The 25816-nt window shown below is 36.0% G+C and overlaps 1 protein-coding gene across 6 annotated transcripts in view; it reads right to left on the reverse strand.

Annotated features, from left to right (window-relative positions):
* Positions 1-2509: 2509 nt before the first annotated feature.
* Positions 2510-25816, reverse strand: part of NCOA2 (nuclear receptor coactivator 2) — a 138271-nt gene continuing 114964 nt past the window's right edge. For all 6 annotated transcript variants that reach the window (XM_039345399.1, XM_039345396.1, XM_039345398.1 and 3 more), the window contains 13 exons: positions 24231-25491; positions 19925-20135; positions 18823-19029; positions 17994-18209; positions 17501-17630; positions 15935-16100; positions 14993-15274; positions 13695-13772; positions 12528-12753; positions 11592-11769; positions 11102-11300; positions 8244-8333; positions 2510-6062 (listed from right to left, as the gene is read on the reverse strand). In XM_039345399.1, coding sequence (XP_039201333.1) covers positions 6051-6062; positions 8244-8333; positions 11102-11300; positions 11592-11769; positions 12528-12753; positions 13695-13772; positions 14993-15274; positions 15935-16100; positions 17501-17630; positions 17994-18209; positions 18823-19029; positions 19925-20135; positions 24231-25491 — 3256 coding nt within the window. In that variant the 3' untranslated portion in view covers positions 2510-6050. The remainder of the gene's footprint in view (positions 6063-8243; positions 8334-11101; positions 11301-11591; positions 11770-12527; positions 12754-13694; positions 13773-14992; positions 15275-15934; positions 16101-17500; positions 17631-17993; positions 18210-18822; positions 19030-19924; positions 20136-24230; positions 25492-25816) is intronic.

Below are 25816 nucleotides of genomic sequence, written 5' to 3' on the forward strand. Positions count from 1 at the left end.
TCCATGTCAATGTTCAGTTAGATGGAACAATTTTTTGACTGTATAACTAAAAAAGTTTTACTATTTTTTGAATGCTGGAAAGCGTATGATCTAGCCTATAAAGCATACTATTTTAATAAATATGATCTTTTTAAAAAGTATAATTGCCTTTATGTCTCTGCTGCTCAGGACTCATGGAAAGAAGGCCAACCTGGAATTCCAAGAACATCATCATCTCTATGAATTTCCAGTTGGATGACATGACCATTCAGATGCTCGTTTGCCTGAATAGCACTATAAGGTCAGCAGATTATGAGGTATTTGCACAGTATGCTACCTAACAATTAATTCAATTATTTGCTTCATGTCATATTGAACCATAACATATGGTCTGGTTTTATACAGATTTGGTTAAACAGTATTGCTTGATTTGTGGCTCACTGTGTCATGTACACAGTGAAACAGGAATTGGTTATCCACTGTTTGATTGTACAGCTCCAGCTGTCACTTTGGAATCTTAGAAAATCCACACTATGTGATAGAAGTAGGCCATTTTTTTAAAATTCTGCCATTAGGAACTGGGCTGCAATCTCTACCATTCCCAATTAGTATGATTTTGGAACTGTTTATGATCTGCATTCTTAACATATTTTAATTGTATTTTTTTATATTGCTAAGAGTCTGATTCAGATTGTGGTGGGAGAGAAATTAATATTTGAAGGTTGATGCAAGTAGTTTCCATACATTTGTATTTGCTGCTAATTGTTTAAGCAAAAGTAACATTTGTATCAAACCATATACTGTGTCTTATCACTATTCCTGTGTATGGGGAAAACATATTGCTCCTTGGATCACAGTTTACCTATATGCTATCAGGTGGGTGTCAAATCATATAATTTTCTCCATAACAGTTCGTGCCCAACCTGATTTATAGGTGTTCCAGTAGTTCACCCCTTGCTGTTGTAACAGTCACTCCATCTTTTGCACTGATCATCATCATCTTTTTCTTTCCACCACCCTTAGCATTATAGAGAGCTACGTCAAAATATCTTTTCAGAGGCCTTTAAGGCTGGCTGCAATACTGAGTGATAATCTCAGTGAATATTTTAACAACTTATTCCTTTGTTATTAATGGTTGATCTTAAAAGACAGAAGTTATCTGCCACTTTGACATCTTCATTGTGAATTCTAAGGTTGGTTGTCATTTTTTGTAATATTTTAGTCCCATGATTTTTCATTATACTTCTTCACCTAAGCTATTTTATAGGTAAGGAACATTGGAGTAAAATGCTGATTGCATTTTTTTAAACTAGCAGTTTTTAAACCGCAGTAAACTCAGTTTACTTGCAGTTTTGAACTACTGGACTCAGAGACCTTTAGAAATTTGTTGCTGAGCATTGAGCGATCTAATATAGATCACAAACTACTCTCTGTTGATTCTATATGAGCATCCTAATGGTTGTAGGGGAAGTGTTCTGTATTTGTTTTCATTGTAAAAATGGACAGTCTCAAAGGTGCTTTTCAAAAGGCAACTGGACTTTTGTTGTTGTTGAAAATGTTTTGCTTTTCATCCAAGAAGCTTCTTCAGTTCTTCTCAGTAAGATAATTGATTTTCAGTTCTTTGGGACAGGGCATACATAGAACCAGAAAGCTGGCCAATTCACCGTGCCTTTTAATGCAAATTAAATTCACATGTGAATATTCACTGATAAGTAACTATATTCTGAACACATCTAGCAGTTGTCCAGTTGAAGGACTGATCACTTTCAAGTTTTTCTTGTGTGCATTAGACTACGGTCAAAAGGGAAGAAGCAGAACAAGATTAGAAAGAAAGTCAAGGCTATTTTAGTAAGCTATATTGTTAATTATGAAAATGCTACATATAACCTATTCTTTCAAAGGCACACATTACAGCAGTGGTGGTGAACCTATGGCACGGGTGCCAGAGGCGGCACTCGGAGCCCTCTCTGTGGGCACTCGTGCCGTTGCCCAAGCCTTGCCTCCGCCCACAACACCCTCACCAGCAGCCCCCCTGGAGGAGAGTCATCCCCGACGTGGACCACGCGGAGCATTGCAACCAAGGACATGGCAGCCAGGCAGCGTAGACAAGACTCTGCCTTCATGCCCCAATATGCACAGTTGATGCTGTGAGACGCGGGCAGAGCTGCCATGGCGCTGCTGGGCTGCCTGGGTGATCTGTGGCGGGCCCTGGAGGTGGTGAATGGCCCTGCGGGCAGGCGGAGCAGGAGCGGGGCAGGGAGTGGAGCGGGGGCGGGGCCAGTTTTGGGGCACTCGGTCTCTAAAAGATTCGCCATCACTGCATTACTTCTCATTCCATTACTTCTCAAAGTCAAGAGACAAGTACTGGTTATTGATGCTTACAGCCAAGATGTTGAGGCAACAAAGGTAATGGTTAGGATTCAGTATGGTTCCCACTTAGTTATTTATGAACAGAACTTTGTTAAACCATTCTGATACAGCTGCTGATACACACAAAAGGCGCAATAAAAGAAATATTGCTATATCTGAAACCATGTAAAACCCGAAGGCATTAAAATTTATTAAATGATGCAATAACTGAATTCTTTATTTACAATAGCATTATTTAACATCAAATAAGCAAATAGCATCAGCAAAGCAATATTAACTTGCATAAATGTATTTAAAATTTCTCTGAATATATCTACCTTTGCATAAACTGCTCACACTAAAAATACAAACATCAATGCAGGTGAACAAAGTGATGTTCAAAGTTAACTCGGTCTTGAAAATAAGTCACAACCTGAAAACACTGTAAGCTTTCTCCTGAAGAATCATAGTTTATATATTGCTTAGTTTTACCCTTGTATAATCTTTTCATATACACACACTCATACACATCTCAGATGTAACTTCATGAGGAACTGTACAAATAAAACTCACGAATGATCAAAAGGAAAAAAAGTCAATGTTTGAAGTAATGTGTCCATCATCTCTACTCAACGACTGAAAGCTAAGTGATGATGCGCTTATTCCAAAATTGTACACAATTCACTATACAAATATAATACATCAGACAGCTATGTAGGAATATACAAGACTTAAAAACAGATCTAAGGCATTATGCTAGATTTTAGCATTTTGAGGTTCTTGCACGTAGCTTTACCTGTAGTAAGAAACTTAAAAGATTTTGTTTTAGTCTACAAAGAAACACCAGGGAGAAAAAATCTAATTAAAAACCAAAGCCACTACAGTAATTTTCTTTTGTGCAGAGAATGCTTTTGCTCTTAGGCAGCAATACTACCATACAAATACTAGAAAACTTTAAAGTCACACCAACAATTAATGGCTTAAATTGCATTTCAAAACTGATTGTGTATCTTTGGGTTTTGCAAGAAGAGCTGAATCATCTTTTCATGTGTTAAGCCCATATGAACTCATTTTTTAAAAATACAGATTAAAAATGCTTTGTATAAATGGCAAAAAGCATTGCTTTTACTTAATACAGACCAATAGAAAGACTGGGAGAGGGGCAATCTTTTAAGTTTCAGAAATATTTGAAATAACTAGTGAAATGTTGAACAAGATGTTTATCAGCTTACCTGGACGTGATTGAATGGTTCTTTGCCCTGTACAATTATCTATATATTTTTCTGACTTAATACATTTTGCTTTTTCACACTTTTGTATGAGAGAACGCTGATGTTCCAACATAAATCCAATTACTATCTTTATTTACTGAATAAGAAATACTGTTTATAAAAAAATTAAAACTGACTTGGCATCATTACTGTTGTACCTAGTGGGAATGTTATACTCAGAAAATGCTTAAACCCACTGCCTTTAATTAATTTAAATAAAAGGGAAAATCAGCGATTCCCTGGACATGGCTGATAATACAAACACTCCATTTTATACTCAGTTGAAATCATTACTAGATGGTACTAATATAATTTGAATTGGACCTTATTTAAAATAATTTATTTGTCTACTAATCTACTAAAGCATGATTGAAAAATAATCTTTTCAAAACTATTTTTATCATCCAATTTAGAATGGTTTAATCCCTTTAATCTTCAAATCAGGTGTGTGTATTTGTTTTTATATGTATTGATATTCTCTCAATAATTTAAGAGTTCAGGGCTGACATTTTATTATTTCCACCAGATGGCTCAGATGTTTGAATAACTTTTTGAGTCTGGTGACTCGTGAGAAATACGGTTTTCATCTCGAGGGGTAAGAAAGCCACTCAACAGGAAACAGATGATTTGAAATGCATTCTATATATTCTATAACATGTTCTTTTCAGCACTCTATGAAAGTCAATTTATTTGTATATTTTAACTCTCACTGCAAGCAAACACCAGGTTTCAAGATAACAAGCGTTCTATTTCCAAGGACATGAATATAGACAGAGAAAATATAAAATGCATTGCACTTTTAAGTAACATCTAAAATTTGAGTTACAAGTACGAAAGTGTAGATTAAGTGGAACAGAAGAACAGGAGGTCAAAAGCAATCAGTTTCCTGATATTTCAAGTCCTCAAAAACTGATGTCAGCTTATATTAAAAGAATACTCAGACCACAGCCGGTAAGAGTATAACCACTTTCAGCAGTGGTCTGCTGAACAACAGTTTTGATAAGATTATTACGAAAAAATATAAACATACAAAAAAGTCAAGAATTGGCTCCTACACTGGCTGCATATAAGGTTAGATAAATGACTTATGAGCAGAATTGCATTTAGAAAAAGAAGTCTCAAGCTTACAAATTAGGTCTAATCAAGGCATTGTAATCCTTTACAAAACACATTTTTGTCCCCAGAAGACACGCACAGTTATGAAGATATCTAATTTAATACTGAAGTACCTCATTTGGAAATCAACTCCACAACATGTATACCTCACAAAATTATACAGTTAAAACACTAAAATCTTCAACTTAAATTATTGCTTGTTTACATAGAAACTGTTTTGTATGTACCTTACAAAACTTCCTCAAAGTCCACACTTCTTCAAAATAATTGAACACATGATGGTTACTTCTGTAGTGATATCTGCTATAGCTTAAGTCATTCTTTCCCCTAAATATGGAGATGGGAAAGTAGAAAATTTATTGTTTAAATCAGATGCCTTTGGCTCTGATATCATGCCTCAATCCTGCCACTTCCATCACCAAGAAGTGCACCTTTGTTCAAATGAAATTATCCAGCAACTAATTTACCTGCAACTTAGTGCTTGGGTAACAGATCTAGGACTATGATGGGGATTATACTTTTATCTAACCTATCAGAAAGTCCAAGTGAAGGCAGGAAAACAGGGATGCTAAGATTAATTAATTTTAAGGAAGCTGAAATCAACATGGGAACTTAAATTCTGTGACTGACTCATGATTTTATCCCAAAGTTATTAAAAAAGCTTTAAAAGCCCTCAGATGTTTTAACTCACTTAAACATTTACAGTTACTCAAATAGATTTAGATCTATTCAAAACTAAATAAGTTTGTTTTATAGAATAGCATATCTACCCACTAGAGATTAGATATGTATTCTCATTTTTTTCATCTGTCACTCTGGAATTCATAATTTGGTCTACTCCCTACTTCAGAGTGTCCTAATACAAACCATTGATTTCCAGATGAAACTAAATCCTTTGCACCTGACTGTGTAGCTATGGAAAAAAAAAACACAAATAAAAATCTATAACTAAAACAGAACAGAATGAGATCATGGTTGGTTTTCCTTAAATACATACATTTAAATACATTCAATCTGACACGTTTTATGAAAACTGGCTATCAACATTTACTTTGCAGGAGAGATCTAAGTTGCACTAAGGTGAATGCAGTGTACAGGCTGAGCAATTGTCTGTACGCTAGCTTCAGACTGTCAAAGAAGAGACTGCTCTTCCACCAAGAAAGGTTTGATGCCACTCAAGAACGACGCTGTTCTGTTTGCAGCACTAAATTCTCATTTCTCCAGTAGAAGTGCTGGCAGAAAAGATGGAGCAAACAGACATAGGCAGCTCTTCAAACTGGCAAGCAGTTCAGAATGGGGAGCCCAATCAATTGAAGATACAGCCAGTCTTCAGGGTCAGCAATATTTCTGTAAAAGACAGCAAGAACATTTGTAATTATTCAATTAATTAAGCGTATGCTTTTATCTTTTGCTAACTTCAAATAATCAGAACAAAAATGAGAGCTTTCAGGCTGACATAAGACATAGTGAGAAACAATCTCCAAACTCCATCAATTGATGATGGAATACATAACTGAATGGAAACCGAGAAGCATAAAATTAATAATAAAATCAATAAATGCTTAATGAAAAAGATGTGTCCTTTTTGCAAAAATCCTGATATTATCCAAAATCCATCAATCAAAGTGTATCATCTGATTGGACCGAGAATTTGTCTTTTCTTGTTTGCCTTAGGGAACAGTATCGACTGGCTGCAATCCTGCCACCCTTTAAGAATGCCTGGAAGACCTGGTTGTCCCCTTAGACATTGAGACACATTGACATGAACTGGTGTAGTATGAATATATGAGTGTCATGTTTGATCACAATGTTATGTAATTTTTCTTTTAAATGATGCTTTTGTATTGTGATTTATTTTAACCTTGTTAGCTACTAAAGTCGCTCTATGAGTAGGCGGCTATACACTTTAAATGAATAATAAATATATAATAATAAAAATAAATAAATACATTATCTAAACACCGAATAGGGGGCAAACTGAATTTCCAAGAAACTGCATTTCATAGCTTGGGGTCATGCAGGAGAGCTTCCCAAGATGCAACAGAAATAGGCTTCTGATAGCAGCAGCATCATTAGGAGAGTTTTCCAGCACATCTTAAGAATCCAAAAGGTTTTTAACAGGAGGTTCAGCCCTTCAGATAGTCCTAAAACATTTAGGACTTCAACGTATACATGTATCAAACTTTTGAGCATGTATCAGATTTACTTTTATATATATCAAACTACTTAAAGAACAGTCCAAAATTGTTTTCATCCTGGAACTTTGTTATTGTTCAGTCGCTAAGTTGAGTCCAGCTCTTCATAATCCAATCGACCATAGCATGCTAGCCCCCCCCCCGTCTTCCACTGTCTCCAGGAGTTTGCCCTAATTCATGTTCATTCAGTCAATGAACCTATCTAACCATTTCATTCTCTGCTATCCCTTCTCCTTTTGCCTTCAATCTTTCCCAACATCAGGATCTTTTCCATGAACCTTCTCTTCTCATTTGGTGGCCAAAGTATTTGAACTTCAACTTCAATATCCTTCCAAAGAATAGTCAGGGTTGATTTCCTTTAGGATTGACTGATCTCCTTGCAGTCAAAGGAACTCTCAAGAGTCTCAATGCTGGCTGTGGAATTCTGGGAGTTGAAGTCGACATGCCTTAAAATTGTCAAGATTGAGAAACACTGGTCTACGTGACCTTAAATCTATTCACTATCTCAACTGTACATTCATAAAGGATGTGATTTAGGTCATATCTGAATGGTGTAGTGGTTTTCCCTACTTTCTTCAATTTAAGCCTGGATTTTGCAAGAAGAGGCTCATGATCTGAGCCAGTTGGCTCCAGGTCTTGTTTTTACAGACTGTATAGAGCGTCTCTATCTTTGGCTGCAAAGTAAATAATCTGTTTTCGGTATTGACCATCTGGTGATATCCATATATAGAGTCACATCTTGAGTTGTTGGAAAAGAGTTTTTGCTATGACTAGCATGTTATCTTGACAAAACTCTTTGTCCCACTTCCTCCAAGAAATAGTTGAACTTAATTTAAAATAGATATGGACAACTTCACATTTCAGAGCTGTATCAGTTCACAAGAACCTTTAGTTCAGCGGTTCTCAACCTGTGGGTCGCGACCCCATTTGGGGTTGAACGACCATTTCACGGGGGTCGCCAAACAACGCGATCCGCCATTTTTTTTCTGGGGCGGCGCATGGGGGTGCCGCCACGCATGCGTGCCGCCTGCTTAATACCGGGGTCGCCGTATAAAAAGGTTGAGAACCACTGCTTTAGTTCATTCCAAATATGACTATTGAAAATGGACAGCAGTTTCCAGCCATTTGTAGTGGCAATTACATAAAAGACCTAGAACAGGCATAATGAGACTTAACTCCAGGGACAACCATAAAGAAAATCATGCCATTAACCATTTAGATAGCTGCCAACTATGGCCCTTAGACCTTCAACAAACTTAAGTGAAGTCCAAGGTCAACCACAAGTAATCCACTTTAAGTTAGTGTCACAGTTGGAATATTTATTACTTCATACCCGTGATGCGTCTCCCTCCGGCTTTATCATGTCCATTCCAGGTAGCTGGTTTGGAAAAAGACTGCCTCCTCTCATAGCAGGATCATTGACCTGAGAAAGAACAATGTTTAATTCAGTCACAGAAGCAGAAGACTTAACAAATCACAACCAACTTCACTAATACTCCTTCCTTTTTATCTGTTATGTATATGTAGGAGTGTGGGTCTATACATATGTTGTACATAGTATGTTTAGGTGTGTCATGTATGTGTTTCACTTTGAAACGGGCAACTAAATTTCATTTTTTATGTGTGCCGTGCCCACAGTAAAAAAATGACAATAACGTTTATCTTATCTTATCACTAATAGTTGAGCAATTCATTTTACTATCATGCCTATCTTGGAACCTTTTTCTATTTTCTACAACACATTATTATTATCTGACTGCATAATTTGCTGACTTACCCTATTGTCAGTTTGTTATTTTGAAAGGGGAGACAGCAAACTTGAACTAAATTGAAAAGATGAAAAATGAGTGTACACTAAAATAGTGCTTTATCTTGAATCTCCAAAGATCTATGCAAGGGTCCTTTTTGTAGATTTCAGTTTGGCATTCAATACCATCATTCCAGATATTCTTCTTACTAGCTGTGCCTGACCACACCTGTAAGTGGATCATAAGCTTTCTAACAGACAGGAAGCTAGACAAAAATCACATCAGATACCTGTACAATTAGCATAGCCCCCCACCCCCCCCCAGGCTGTGTGCTGTGTCCACTTCTCTTTTCTCTCTAAACCAACAACTGTATCTCAAAAGATCCCTCTGTTAAAGTACTGAAGTTTGCAGATGATACAACAGTGACTGGCCTCATTCGAGACAACAACAAATCGGCATAGAGACGGGAGGTTGAACAACTAGCTTTGTGGTGTGGCCGGAACAATCTTGAACTGAACACACTCAAAACTGTAGAAATGACAGTAGACTTTAGGAGAAACCCTACTATTCTACAACCTCTTATAATACTAGACAACACAGTATCAACAGTAGAAACATTCAAGTTTCTGGATTTTATAATATCCCAAGATTTAAAATGGACACCTAACATCAAAAATGTAATCAAAAAAGCACAACAAAGAATGTTCTTCCTGCGCCAGCTCAAAAAGCACACACTGCCCAAGGAACTGCTGATACAGTTCTACAAAGGAATTATTGAGTCTGTCATTTGCACCTCTATAACTGTCTCGTTTAGAACTGCAACCAAACAAGACAGACGCAGACTTCAACGGATAATTAGATCTGCAGAAAAAATAATTGCTACCAGCCTGCCTTCCACTGAGGACCTGTATACTGCCCGAGCAAGAAAGAGGGCTGTGAAAATATCTACAGACCCCTCACATCCTGGTCATAAACTATTTCAGCTTCTTCCCTCAAGATGATGCTATAAGGCATTGCACACCAGAACGACTAGACACAAGGACAGGTTTTTTTCCCATGCCGTCACTCTGCTTAACAACTAATCCCCACAACACTGTCAAAATACTAGTAAAGCTGTATTACTATGATACTCTTCATCTTTCCTATTACCTATCCTTATCTTCTTATGACTATAACATTGCTGCTTGTATCTTACAATTTATATTTGTTTTTTTGTACCCTAGTATGATTTATGTTGTTTGCTTAGCTAGTACTCTATGACTATCACTAAATGTTGCATCTTATGATTTATAATGAAGTGTTGTAGTTCACAATTTATGATGAATGTATTTTCACGTTGTATATGATCATGGTTATCACTATTACTTGTATGTACACTGAGAGCTTATGCACACTTGGTCAATAAAGCATTTAATTCTATTCTATTCTATTCTATTCTATTCTATTCTATTCTATTCTATTCTATTCTATTCTATTCTATTCTATTCTTGTAATTGACTCAAAAATGTTTCATAGAGATATAACTTTGTCAGAGGCTTGAAAAAAATATTTTGACACTTAGACACTATTTCACAGGACCCCAAAGACCTGGTTTTGCCAACAAGCCTGGAAAACTCATAGTGGGATGAAGCCTATCAAGTGGGTCAGGGGATGGGATATTATTATTTGTTTATCCTTTTTATATTGGTTTTTTTATTTTTTGTAAGCTGCCCAGAGTCACTGAAAGTGAGTGGGTGGCCATATAAATCCTCTAAATAAATAAATAAATATGCTTACAGCACACTAAAAGCATCAATAGTAAAAATGAAAAATCATTAATTTAACTACAATTTATAAACACAGAAGGACATTAAAGTTACATAGTTTAAGATGATAGATTTAGTCAAAAAACAGAGCCAGAAGTAGATTATGTAATACTTTTAACTACAGAGGGATGGAAGGAGGTAGATTCAAATCCCCATTTAGCTACTAAACTGTATTTTCTTAGTCTTAAGTTGATTTCAATAAATCAGTCTAATGAAGCCAACTGGCCCAGGTCACAAAAGTGTCTTCCAATTTTTGTGAGTATAATGTCCTAAAATCTCACCCAGTATGGGCAATGTATGAAGCTTGCATCTCGGTGGAGAAAAAGGCTACATTTCACTTTCTATTCCCTGCTTGCCACCCATTTTTTTTTCTTTCTGACATCATCTTTTCTAACTCCCAAGTCAGGAAAAGTAGCTCTTTCTAGAAACGATTATTTGGGCTTGGATTGTAGTTGTCCATCTGTGACTTCGAAGCAGCGATAAATATCTTAAAAATCCACTATATTATACATCTATAACAAGAATGAGCCATTCCTGAAATCATATTTTTAATGTTACTGGTATGATACATCATTAGCAAAATATTTTGATATTAAAAGTAAAACTATTTTTTAAATATGCCAGGCTGAGATTCTTACCTGCTCGGGACCCATGGAGGGCAACCCTGATGTAGGCACAGAGGCTGCAGAGGTCATGCTGATCTGCCCTGTCATCTGGTTCATGTTGCTCAACCCACCACTGTTGGCCACCATGGACACATTGATATTCATGTTGTTATTGTATATGCTGGTATTTGCTTGCTGCCCAAAGTGTGGTGGAGATTGTTGTGAAAACATGCTATAGTATAGGATAAAGCACAATGGCCATGTCAGAATCAGAAAGACACACTTACAGGACTCAAATATTCCTGAACTTTTCAAAGAACCACTGTGTGCTTGGATGCACATAAGGATCTCTTCCAATAACAAAAACTGATCCATCATTTCATTTAACCAGAATCTCTTTATCTCTTTCTTGGTCAAATGAAACTCTGATCACAACAGAGGGTACAAAGAAGTTATGTGACAGTAATCCAAACCAGCAGGTTATAAAATGTAGCCAAAATACATTCTGAATCCTGAAGTGTACCTATTTCCACCAATATTTCCTTGTCCCCATCCATTTATCTCTGTAGAGGACTGATAGGCAGGATTGGCCTGAGATTGCTGTATCAAAGGATTCTGAGTATGAGCCATTCTTGGGGACATCAGGGGACTCTGTGGAGTTGTAGCTCCGGTGAAGCCTGGATCAGGCTGCTGATTTATTCCTAGAAAAGATAATAGGAACTTCAATCATCTTTACAGGACAATTAAGAATACATGCTGTAGTACAAAACCATTATGGATTCATTTACTTGAAGAGGATTCACTGGATAATAACAAAGCTTTCAACTGTTCCTTACTGTTGCTTTCCTATCACTTATACTGCAGAGTTTGTTTACTGTTTTAATTTGCCTTCACTGTAATCAATAGCACAGTGACATCTGCTGGAGATGTTTATTTGACTGTATTCAAGAAGAATTTTCCCAAAAGAAACCCCTCTTCCAGGGGCTGATGCCTATATATTATATAAAAAATACACTGAGAAATCAATTAATACCCAAACAATCTTATTAAATAACTGAAAATGACATTATGATAAAAACAAGGTATTGATATCCAATGCTTAATACTGTAAACAACATATAAAAACCATTCAAACTCACGGATACTTTTAGAGTTGCTATTTCACAGAGATCATTTGCTGAACAAATGATAATCTACCTTTTTATTTTGATTTTAATTTAAGAATTTCCAAATTTAAAAAAATCTGTTGCTTTTCCTAAGATGTGACATAGGGGATTATAAAATTATGTAGATTTGGGGAAATATAAAAATTATGTACTTATTATTTTCCAGATTCTCAGTGAGCTAGCTTAATCTAAGAGTCTTCCTTGTAATTATAAGACAAAATGATAATCCCAAGAAGAAACTGAAAATTTGTAGGCAGTAAAATCTGATGAAAAATTTAAAAAATTCCTAATACCATAATTTGGAGGAAATGGAAACTGCTGGGTGTTTGTCTGGGGAATCCTTGGGTTGCTCATGGTTGCTGGTATTCCCCCAGAGGCCACCATACTTGGCGTCATATTCATACTCTGGCCACGCATCATCAGGGTTCGTTGTTGAACTTGGTGCATCTGTCTATGCCTCAGATGTTGGCTTAGTATCTCTCTCTGCCTCTGGGCTAGCATTTGAGAATTAATATTTCCCTACCGAGAAAACAAAATGTTTATCAGTGTAAGTAGCTGGAAGTAACGTTCAGAGGTTGATTTTCCAAATGTCATATGAGAGGTTTGAAGACATACATGATATAATATGCTGCTGATATGCAACTGAACAAAGCAAGTAAAGCTATTCATATTAAGCCTAGCTCTCAAACTGTTGTTTGAAAATAAATTCTAAAATATCAAAGAAAATCAGCTGTACCTTGTATTCATGTCTCGATTAAAAAGGCAACTGAGTGTGTGTGTGTGTGTGTGTGTGCGCGCAAATATTTTTTAATATTTCTATTTTGTTTTTATTTATTAAAATAGCTGTGAATTCACTGAAATATTCCATGGGAAGGACATTTTGTTTAAAGTTATCTCAAGGAAAAGTTTTTCATGTTAATTAGAACCAATTATAATTGGTTTAAATTATGTTTTAAGAATGTGCAAAGTATTTGAAGCAAACATTTTAAAATTCAAAATATTTTGTCTTAGTAAAATGGCCTATGGAGGAACTCCAAAACACTAAAAATAGCCCATTTTGCATTAGAAATAGCTGTTTAACAATCAAACATTTGTTTAGAACATTGTGTGTTTCAAACAGTTGGTCTAAAATAAAAAATATTCAATTAAAAACATTTTGCACACCAGAATTACATTCTTTCATATAGTCACTAGTCAAGCGGGTCTTGAATTTAAAATATTCTCTTATAAAGAAGAATGATCTAGGCAAGATAAGCCACATACAAGTTAAATAAACAAAAAACAAACACTTCATTTTTTTTCCTATCCAGAGAATTGCAATATATCTGAAGGGAAATTTAGGCAAATGAGCTAATTTAATGGCTTCATATAATACTAGAACACGTGGTGCAGTTGCAGAAATTATGAAACGTACAACTACAAATCTAGAGAACAAAAATTGGCAGTACCTGTTCCCTTACCTGTGTAGGTATTCCAGGTCTTAGAGACAGGTTCATACTGGAAACATTGCCAATCTGATTTATCAACGGCTGGCGATTCTAGGTTTTAAAAAAAACCACATACATACACAGAGTAGGAATAAGAAATGGATTTTATGAAAGTGATGTTTCAATAAAGATCACACTTAGATTATATTTTGTTGTGTGGTTCAATCTGAATATCTACTTGCATCAGCAGCACTTAGTGACAGACATGTAACACATATAGGTAGTCTTTGATTCAGGACAAGGTTAGAACTAGAGTTTCCATTGCTAAACAATGCAGCTGTAAAGTGAGATTTTATTGCTTCGCAATAACAAGCCCTGCAGTCCCAGTTGTCATCATTAACTGAATCCCACAATCATTAGGCAAGTTAATTTCCTGCTGGCTTCCCACAACCAAAGTTTATGGGGAAGCTAGCAGGAAGTTGCAAGTCTCAGACCCTTAAGCAGGTAAGTAGCTGCTGCTGGGTGGCGGACAGAGCAAGGAGTGAGTAGAGTGAGGGGAAGGGTGGACAAGAATCGCTGCATGGACTAGGTGCATAAAACAGGCATTGTGGGAGTTAGGGAGAATGTATGATTGATCAGCATGAGTGCAGAAGGCTGGGTGCGAGTAGGGGAGACTTACCCCAATGACTTGCAATTTTTCCTGCTAGCTTCTCCTTTGACTTTGTAGGAAAGCTGGCATGGAAGGTTGCAAGTGGTGATCCTGTGATCACAGAATGCTTGGTAAACAGTCACGTGTGAAAGGATTACCAAGCACCCCGATTGCGATCAAGTGGCCTTGGGGGTGCTGAAACATTGAAGATCAGTTGTAACCACCATTCCTTCAGTGCCATTGTAACTCTGCAGGGTTGCTAAACAAGTGGTTGTAAGTTGAGGGCTACCTGAACCCAGAAAAAAAATGCTGGAAATATGGGTTTGCTATCTTGAGGAAAAGAAATGTTCTTTTGTTCTGGATACTGTTTTTAAATCCAAGCAGGTGCTCTGATGTAATATCTTACAAACTTATGAAGAGAAATACTTCTGGGTATTTCAAAAAAAATGAAGTAATATATGCCCTATGGTTTACAAGGTTAAAGAGTTATCAAAAACACCACATTAACTTTGAAGACATATAAAAGAAATGAAAGCTCTAGATGAAAATAAATAAATACATAAATAAATAGCATCAGAAAAAAGAACATTTACAGATACGTTCACATTTAATTCGTATATAGTGAAATATTTTAGAAACCATTGACAATCATAGTGCTGATCAAAGAAAAATAAATGATTACCTGCTGTGCTTGAAGCCTATGCTGCAACTGCAATCTCAGTTGATTGGGTGGATTCTGCACTAGACCAGTAGGCCTCAGACTAGGCCTAGGCTGCATCCGTAGTGCTGCATAACCTGGCCGCTGAGCCATTGGGTGAAAGTTTGGGTCTTGCAGCGGTGTGTAATTGCCTTGGGCCATTTGAGCCTGAGACGCATACTGTTGTGTAAAAACTGGCGGTTTTTGTTCTAGAATAATATTTGGTTCCTGGTTTGAGAATGATTCTGGATCTACCCCTTGGGTCTGCTGAATAACAAAAGCATAGAAATATACATAAAGGCTTGGAGCCCACATATGTAGAGAACATTGACAAACATAGCTGTGACAGTACTATAAGCAGCCTATATACTATAAGCAGCCTATGTGATACATATAGGTTAATTTCCTCCACATTTTTCTGTAATGTATCTTATCTAATACTTATTTTCTGTGCTGAAGTCTTTTCCAGCAAATCATAATGTATTTATTAAAATATTTCTGGACAGTTTCCCATTAAAATTCTGTTAATATAAATCTAAAAATATCACAAGTGAAAGGGCCCATATTAGCTGGGAAAGATAACCTAAAAAGAGGTGGGTTTTTTACAAAAATATTTAAAATATTTTTGCTGTTTCACAGAAAACACAGTTACTTCACTAAGTAGGTGTCATTTCCATGTCAAGTAGCAATCAAAAAGCCATGATGTAACAAACTATAAGCCATATTCTCCATATTATCATTACAATAACAATCATATCAGAGGATATGAATCATATTGTCAACATTGCCTGCTATAGCACTGTACAGCAGAGGAGGAATGGGGTTAAACAAGAAAATAATTTTCATATAGTAAATTTCAAGAAGCTTAAGTTCATGACCCAGAAAGTTTGCATATACATTTTTTTGAAATATCCAATAAAGCAATACCTGGCTGACAAGTTCTGGTATCCCAAGAGCTCTATCAATTTCTTCTAGACCATCAAAATTTCTTAGTGCCATATAAAGCTGATCAAGGAGAGCTCCTTCATCATTTGGAGACTCAGAGGCAGGATGCTGACACATCAAGTCATCTGGAGAGCCTACAAATGGTTGCCTACAAAGGATACAGCTTGATGAGCAATTTGAGGGACAGAAACATTTACTCTTTAGACATTCCAAACTACCTGGATGTTATATATATTAGGTGTGCTAGTTTGTTAAGGAAATAAGCTGAATGCAAATTCAACATTTCTCTTGAACTTAGTACATCTATCTAGAACGTACTTAAAATGGTAAAATACTTCTCTCTCTCTCTCTCTCTCTCTCTCTCTCTCTCTCTCTCTCTCTCATTCTCTCTCTCTCTCTCACACACACACAACTGTACTTTTTTCTAAACTTTTCAAAGTCAAAACCTGAATGTAATTGTACAGACTTATTCAGGAAGTGTGGAGAAAAACTGCTATCAATTTGGAATTTTGTATTTAAAAATTTTTTTTTTCATATTTATGACAATGTATTCTCTTTTTACCTTAATTTTGTAATAAGCTACATGACTTCCAACAGCCCCAATCAGATCATTTAAATCTGAGAAGACAGGAGTTTGCTTTTCACTTTTTTAATAAACAGTTTATTAGGAATTCCTGATAACTAAGAAATAAATCATTGAAGCAGAGTAATATTTTATCATAAAAGGAGATGAAATCTAGTTAGCCCTAAAATAGAGATTAGCAAATAGTAAAAGCAGTTGCTGGTTTAATCATATATACAAAATCATATACATGAAGTAAAAATTAAGTGCTTAACAGATTATAGTCATGATAGCAATAGCAATACCACTTAGATTTATATACCGTTTCACAGGGTCTGATAAAATAATTAACAATTACTGATTTTAACCTGAGAAATTGCCTGAAAATGAGATGGGTGGGATATAAATTTAATAAATTTACAAATAAATAAAATCTAAATATCCTCCAGAAGAGCCCTTAAAAAAAAAAAAGGTAAAACAAGATTGCCAAAGATGCTGATCCTGGTATAATTTTTAAGAATGAATAATACATTAAATTTTGCAATCTCAACTGAATTTAATTTAATTTCAATGCATTCATCTCTTTCATCCTGTTGGAAATGGCGCCTTGCTTGCACTAGTCTAGCTAAACAGGGACATGTTGAGCCATCTGCATGGGATGATAATGCGGGAAAGATAATGTGTAGGTGTAGTCTAAGTTGTCAACAACTCCTTTCTACTCTGCCAATCATTTGTCACAGTCCAGGAATATTCTTGGCTCAGCCAAGGGATGTTTGCTGTCTTCTTTGTGTAGCAAGTAGTAACAATCAGTGAAGCATCTTTCCCTTTTTAATTTAATTGTGGAGTCCAACGGACAGTACCAAGGCAGTTCAGAAAGACAAACGGTACAGAAACTGAACAAATTAAATAAAGCAAAAATACAAAACAGTTAACTATCAGCAGGAGTTTACAATGATTCAGCATTGACTCTTAAGTAAAAGACTTACCGGTTCTGATTACTAAACGATGCCTGATCTATAGGCAATATACTGTCAGGCCAAGGAGCAGTCTGATTGGGAGGGGCTTGCTGTTGGGTATACTGAGAAGCTCCCATATTCATCTCCAGTTCTGAAGTACCTAAAGAACAACCATCACAAATAAAATTTCACTGGAATTATAGGTGTTGCAAAAGACCAGCCATCAACTACTTACTGTATATATTTCCATGAACATTATAAATGAATATTTTTGCCTAAGCTTGGATTGGGACTAGTAGAACCAAATTCAATTCAAATAAGGCTGCTTCAAAAGAAAATAAATTATGTTCTTATATAATCAGCATGTTATGCAAAAACATTCAATCAGATCCTTTGTGTACTGTATAATTGAACTCCCACATCTGCATTTGTATCTAATTAAAATGTATTTGTCATCCCTGTTAATATCATAATATTCAGTATCTGCTGAAACTGTGCAGATTATGATTGGACTCCACCTTACCCATATTCATAACTTGAGACTGTAGCATCTGCCTTGGAACAGCTTGACTGTTAGGTCTCAAGGGAAGGCTGGATGTTGGGTTACGTATCATGCCTCCTTGGATTGGCCTGTTCATGGCACTTGTTGTTGCAGCACAGGTCACTCTCACAGCAGCAGCTTGGCTCCCCCAGTCTCCCGATGACATAGTGGGCCGAGGGGTATTACCAGCAATCATTCCTATTAAAGCACACATATGTTTATGTTGAACTATGGCTTGAACCTAGTGCTAATTAATGCTACTTTTTAATACCACTTTTACAATCAGCTCATAGGTCAAGCCATACGAATCAAGTATGTTTTTAAAAGTAGCAATTGGCATTGATGCAACATCTTTGCCCCTCTGTCAGTTTGGAACTATGGATAGATACCTGAGCATATTTCTTCACAAAGATGTGCTCCAAAAATAATCCAATAAAATATGCACTCTTATAATTAGAAAAACTAGAGATCCTTGTGTTATCAGATTAAATTGATCAGATCTCAAATAATTCAGGCAGAAATTATTTCTGAATAAATTCTAAATCGGCTTATACTTTAAAATTGCAATATTATAGTATAACCAGTCCCATAAAAATACATCTATCTGAACTCAGTGAAATTCTTCTGAAAATAAAAATGCACAGCATTGGGTCACAGTCTCATGACCTGATGAGGCCGTGACCCAATTCAACATATTTTATGTTGGTTTTAGGGTACTGCTGGGATAAACGTTCCTTGTAGTCAGATGCCTGTTCTTTCCGTATTAGAAGTAATGTGTTATCACAGAAAAAAAAAACCTTTTTTTTTTTACCTGGATTATTATTCCCAAGGTTTCCTTGATTTCCCATCATTCCTTGACTACCCAACATGCTGGGCTGAGGTATCACTGAATATGGACTATTGTTTCTTATGGGCGGAAAAGTTGAAGCACCTGGTGGATTTTGCAAAGCGACGTCAAGCTGCAAGTTCTGGTTCGGCAACATCCTTCCCAACTGTGCTTGTCTTGCATTGGAAAAAGCTAAACAGTAGGAAAAAAGGTGAAAAAGGAAAAACTGGGAGCTTTGAACGTTACATTATAAACATACACTATTAAGTTCTTTTCAAATTAATTTAAAAACTATGTTTCAAAAACAAATGCAGGTATTTACACACATTTAACAAAAGTTCTTTTTAGCCTTTCAGGTGAATCCGTAGAGAATTTAAAACTAAATGAAAAGCTCCACCATCTACTCTACTTACTGTCCATCATTCAACTGGAGATTCCTGCACTGATTTCTGACTTGGTAATTTTTTACAAAATTGTTTTCATGCCTAATCTCTGTCCTGTTACAATATTAATCTTGTCATTTAATAAAATACTACATTTAAAATTAATGAAGCTTAATAGAAATTTCAACAATTTTTCCAAGACCTGTGTTCGATGCTCCCTTCCTTGCCCGTTTAAGTAATAGTCACATCTGTTAAGTTTCCTTTTAGAGCTAGAATGGGAATTCTTTCTTCTTAAACTGTGACACAATCATGTTTTATGGATTAGTACATTCAAAGAGATAACTTTTATTTTTCAGCCTTAGTAAGGATTGAGCTTATAGCATGTAGCTCTTTAGTGATTTCATTGTACAGTACAAGTCATAACCATGTGGTAATCTCACAGATTACTGATGGAAATAAAATAAAACTTTCAATAAAATGAAAAGTGATTTATTTATTTCTAAGTCAAACAATATTCTATTAGTTGGAAGATTTCACCATGCTGTGATTTTAAAAGGAGAACAGCAGATGGTGCTGTTTGTTCACTGAAGACTTAAAGCATAGCAACAGTCTGAAACTGGCATGGTGGCTTTTGAAAAGATTCATTTCTTTTGCAACAATACTATTATCTGTTTCTTAGAACCTGGTGAATAGTTCAGACTCACTGCTCTGAGAGATCCTCCCTGTGGGTTTCTGGGATCCAACAGGTGTGCCAGGACTGTTGTCACCTGTAATCTGCATGAGGTCATTGATAATGGCTTGTTTGTCAACTGATCCTGCTGAAGCAACCGGTCGGGTGTCTGGGAAAAGTTGAGACAACTGGCTATTCTGTAGATCATCTAGAATTTCTTCCAGGTTATCAAGCTCGCTGCCAGGCTTTCATGAAATTTGAAAAGAAAACACATATTTTCATAAGGTCTTTTAATCTTGATTAGACAAAAATACTAGGAAACAGAATCAATACCTCCAGCATTGAAAACACCCAGCATCAGGTGGGATATCTGAAATCTGTTCCTATAAAGAAAGAGATCTACTCAGGTCTCATTTAAACTAGTCAGTGGACACACCAGGACACACATAACCCTTTAGTCTTCCTTATCCATGTGCCTTCTGGAAGTACAAAATAGGCCAACTATAGCTTTCTTTTAAAAACAAACTAGTAATATTCTCTGTCTGTAGTTTAGTCATGAATTGGCAGAGAGATGTCTCCAAGGGGGGGGGGAGAGGATACAGATTTCCATGGATGTAACAAAGAACCTTTGTTCAACAAAAATCAACACACTGTCATTACTGTAATTCAGCTTGGTTATAACAGGACTAAGAATGTTCTATGCAATAGTTACTTCCACATGGTTAAAAACATTTTTACATTTCATCTGAACTTTTAATCACTGACAGAAAAATACAACTCATTTAAAGAAATGAAGACAAAAGAAAATATAATAAGAAATAACTTTTGTGCTGGAAACTTGTAAGATGAAGTAATGTTCTACTGCTCAACATGTAATAAACTTAAGAGTGAAAAAAACTAGGCCAAGAAAAGCTTAGAGAAATAGTTCCAAATTTGAAAAAAAAAAAGGGGGGGGGAGTCTATTTGTAAACATAGATTAAACAGGCAATAATCCCCTTAAATCGAACCAAATAGGTATAGAGTAATAAATTTGAGTATTTCATAACTTTGCACACTACCTCAGAGCAGTGCTGGAGCCTACTTTCAAATGGAAGATATTATTATGGCATAGTAATCATTGTGCTTCTTCTGCAAACACAACGTTGCATGCAGCATGTTAGTTCCCTCGCACATGTTACTAACATGCCCTCAATTTATAAATAATTAATTTTAGAGGATTGGGTTTTAACAGTCCTATCCTCCAAATATGAGCTCTACCGGCTTTAAAAATGGCACAATACAAGCAAGCCAGGCAGCAAGAACTGTGTTTTACAACATCTCAAAAATTGCTAAACCAAATGCTGTTAGAAACTACCTTTTTTTTAAATTTCCTCCCATGATAGAATGGTTGACATAGTATATTCATACAACTAGAATCCTGAAATAGGATTGGGAGGCCATGAAGCTCCCTTGGTAACTGAGCTACTTGAGACTTCTCAGGCTAATCTGTGCCCAGAAAATTGAGTATATAAATTGGGGGGAGAGATGGGGGCGAGGTGAATCATGTCCCTTGAGAACAGGTATAGAACAGGCTGGAAATATAAACAAATAGAGCAAGCAAATAATCAACCCCATGTGGTAAAAAAGATCAGTATAAAAAGTGATGACAATGGATTGCATAAGAATTATCACATGCTGGAAAAATAATTCTTTTTAAAGATAAACATAATTAAAGGATACTTATATACAGTACATTGTTGAAAATATTTTCTCTGAACATTTCCTTTTCATTTCATGTTTTTGCAATGTTAAATTACATTAATTAAAAATGTAAATGATTATATTAAGAATGAGTAGTTCCTACAAACGCATACATAAAAGCAACAAATATAGCAAAGGCTTTGCTTCTTGTGCCTCTCATGCTATACCCAGGCCTTGGCCAGGAAAGAGTGACAGATCGCTGGGGCCAATAATCCAAAGTTTATCCAAATGCCAGTTTGAAAGCTCTTGGGCGGCAAATCTGGAAAAACCTGCCAGAAATTTTTAGGAGCTGCTTTATTTAGAGAAGATAATATCGGAACTAGTGGCCAGTGTCAGCATAACCAGAATGTATGTATTTTTTCTGGTGTTCTTTACCTAGTAGAACTGAAGAACAATTGATAAATGTAAAAATATCTATCAAACAAAACAAGTCACTTCTGAAAGATTAAAATTCTTGCTTCTAAGTAATTTCCCCCCCCCCCAATATCTTCAACACTCAAGAAGCAGACATTTCCACTGCTGAAGCACACTGGTCTGTTGTCAGTGAGTGTTCCATTATGACTCAGACTTTTTCAAAAGCGTTTTAGCTGTTTTTGCTCTTCAAATATATATGAAGCTAGGACTTTCCTAAGCAATGTGCATCATTTTGCTCTTGAATATACATATCACACTGATCACATCTGACCTAGCTGCAAAGTCTAGAGAAGTTCTCTAGAATTTTTTATTGATTGCTGGAAATATTCCCATCTTAATTTTGGGTGGAGATAGGAAATGCAGTATTGGGTTGCTGCCAAACACTGAACTATCTCAAAGTGTTTAGACAAACCTAACCAGTTTTTCTATATACTTTCAGAATGCACAGTGACAACTAGTAAGTGGAATGGAGACAAGGAAATGTATGATATGCTGGTTTCACTAGATGAGTGTTATGTGGAAACTTTGATAGAGGACAGTTTTTCAAAATATCATAGCTAAATGTTACCAGCAAACCTGAATAATGAGGCAAGCATCTTTTATGGAAGAGACTTTCCTGTTTTGGCAAGAATTGTTGTCAAGCAGCTCCAGCCTTAATGTTTTCCAACAAATTATGTAGCAGCTGAAGAAACAGGAGAAATTGTCACCTTTATTTTCTCCCTTAATTCTATTCTATTCTATTCTATTCTATTCTATTCTATTCTATTCTATTCTATTCTATTCTATTCTATTCTATTCTATTCTATTCTTCTATAAGAATGGTCAGATATGTAATTTTGATAAAATTATGTGAAATAAAGGATTGACATTAGATTTTCATTAAAGTCCCATGTAGGTTCCCAGCTTGAACATGGCAAATTCCAGACCTGAACCTTGGTTAAAATTCCTCTAAGTACTACAGATACTGAAGTTTATAGTCCTTGAATAGGTGCATTTGATCTTTTCATGTAGTTAATGCACTGTTTCCAAATTCAACTTTTTAGTTTACAATCACTTCTATCTATCAAAGATTATGTAGGTAAAACCAGTCACTTGTATTTGCCATGTAATGCACAAGAAAATAAACTACATTAGAAACTTTGTCCAACTTTTTTTACCGCTTTCCAACTTATCTGTCAAAAATTAATAAACTGCAGAGGAAACAATTATGAAAAATCATTTTTTCTATTCTGCATAGAATAAAGTGTACACTGTGCCAGCCTCTCTCTAACCTGGCTTATGTGTTCAATGACTCTGTATAAGTACTGGAGGGCGTGAAAGGAAGTTAACAGTTTCTCTATGATATTTTCCTATAATTATTTGTACTAGTAGAATATTATTGTGGACTTTTTTTCACCAAAGAATGTTTAAAAGAATGTACAATGATGCAGGCAATAAAATCTATGCCAACAATGTGGAAATAAAATGACAAAGCGCAGGGACAACATAAATTATACCACTGTTATAGAAACATGAGATTCATTTTGCAGAGATTTAAGAGGCAAAAACAAATTCTGTAAATTATTTTTGAGCTATAGAGAAGAAAATATATCCAGAAATTAAGATCACTGTTTCTTATAGCAAAACTTACTGCAAACACAAAGAACCCAAAACTTTGATATACATTTGGATTATGTTGCCTGTGAAAATGAGACTTCTATATAAATCTTGATTTGTATACTTTCTAATTAGTCTTTGCATAGACACATCTATAAGCTTAGGCATTTTATGTTCAAACCATTTTGTTTGCATTTAGTTTTGCATTTTTTCCCCAAACAGTACTTGAGTCCTTCTCAATCATTTTATGATTCTAAATGTTGCCCTTTAAAAATCACACAATAAATCAGGTGTTAGACTGAAAATTACTTTTCCAAGTAGCCTCTATCAATGGGTGTCATTCTCATCCCGCATTTTCATTCTCATCTCCAAAGCCGAATGATACTATACAAAACACTACATTTCAAATTAAGTGGCACTTTTGAGATCAAATTTTTCAGCCAGTGAAATCTTGGCCACACAGACAATGGTAGTAATTCTGATCATAAAGGACATTGTGTTAGAAGAGATACAGAATAAGAATTGTTTCTGTACCCATCTCTGATACAAATAATATAAATAAGTAAAATAAAATCCCCACAAGTTCTTACCTGTTCATTCGGCTCAAAGCGCATTTCTTCTTTTTCAGTCTGTATAGCTACTGGCTTTACTGTGCTACTGGAAGGATCTGTTTTACTGTCCGACCGTTCCAGTTTGGGGGTAATGTCTGGTAAACCAATTTCTTTTGTATCATCTTTATCTAGCAAGTAACGAAGTAGTGCATTTTCTTTCTTCTTGGGACTCACTGGTTCCTGTTTACCAGTTATCTCTGAACCTGGAGCTGTGCTACTGGTCTCCTGATTCAGTTCTTTGCCTGTGGCCTCTGCTGTGAGTTTGGCCAAATCTACAGGAGAACTGCTGTCCTGCAAGAGCCTGTGCAAAATTTTATGCTTCTCCTTGAGCGAGGTTCCATGTGCTGAACCAGAACCAGATAAGCTTGCCATGGAGTCCTTGTTAGCATCTCCCATAGTATTAGCCAAAGATGAAGGCTCCATCTGATCAGATTTGGTGGTCAGCAGCTGTAAGAGCTTTGTCTGGCTTTTGCCATCATGCAGTCTGTTCTGTCCATCAGGTCTTTCACTGCCAACTTGGGGCATGTTATCGTTTTCTTTCTGTTCTCCTGAATGGCAGACACTTTCTACTTGTCCAGTTGTTTCGTCTGATTGTTCCCCATGCAATCCAAAGCTATCTTTAGAATCCAGATTTCCCATTTTGGTTAGTTGGGGAGGATTCATACTTACAGGGGAATTCTGTAAATTACTCATTTTTATATCAGGTGAAGCCAATGATGACCCCAGAGAGACTCCATGCCCCTCACTGAGAGCCTGAAGTGCATTGAGGGAACTGTTGGTATAACTATGGCTATTTCCTGTGCTGTTGCAAACTCCAACAGGTGAATGCAAGCTTCCTGCAGGAGAAAACTGGTTGGGTGGGATCCGAGGACTTCCTGCCACTCCAGGACTCATACGATGCCTTGGGGAAAGCATAGAGTTTGGCTGACCAGGTGTCATGCCAGGGCTGTTTTGAGAAGGGCTATTCATTTTTAGTGCATAGTTACTACCCTGAGGAGTGGAGGTTTGTATACTTGACACATGGTTCATCCCACCTGAACTAAACCTGCTTGTTGGCATACCCATTTGTTCCTTTGGGCCATTTATGGCAAAATTCATATTGCTATTGATGGTCATATCCTGACCTGGATTCCCACTGCACATGGCTTGATGGGCAGGACTGTTAGAGCTAATTGTGTTCAATGGCTTTCCCAGTACTTGTCCAGTTAAATCCTGGTTCATCCCACAGACATTCTGTTCCCTACAATGTGAAAAAAGAAAAAAAAATTACCTATAATATTGTATGTTAAATTAAAACAGCTTAATAAAAAGATACCAAAGAATATTATGCTCATAATCAATCCCATATGCAAAAATAAGTGTAACATTTATTTAATCATACTATATCTAAAAACCTGTATGCTTATTTGCAGAAACAATTTCTTACAACAAACATCTTAACTGTTTTCAGTAAAAAAGATAGATACTATTTGTGAGAAAAATCTGTTGAGTTTAATATATGTACTGTCCTATTACATACAAAAAATATCTAAGTCTTTGATTTGTCTAACATGTTGGGGGATACA

This window comes from Crotalus tigris, unplaced genomic scaffold (assembly GCF_016545835.1).
Source record: "Crotalus tigris isolate CLP2741 ecotype Arizona unplaced genomic scaffold, ASM1654583v1 scf7180000017952.28453644438:3035480, whole genome shotgun sequence".
NCBI classification, from domain to species: domain Eukaryota; kingdom Metazoa; phylum Chordata; class Lepidosauria; order Squamata; family Viperidae; genus Crotalus; species Crotalus tigris.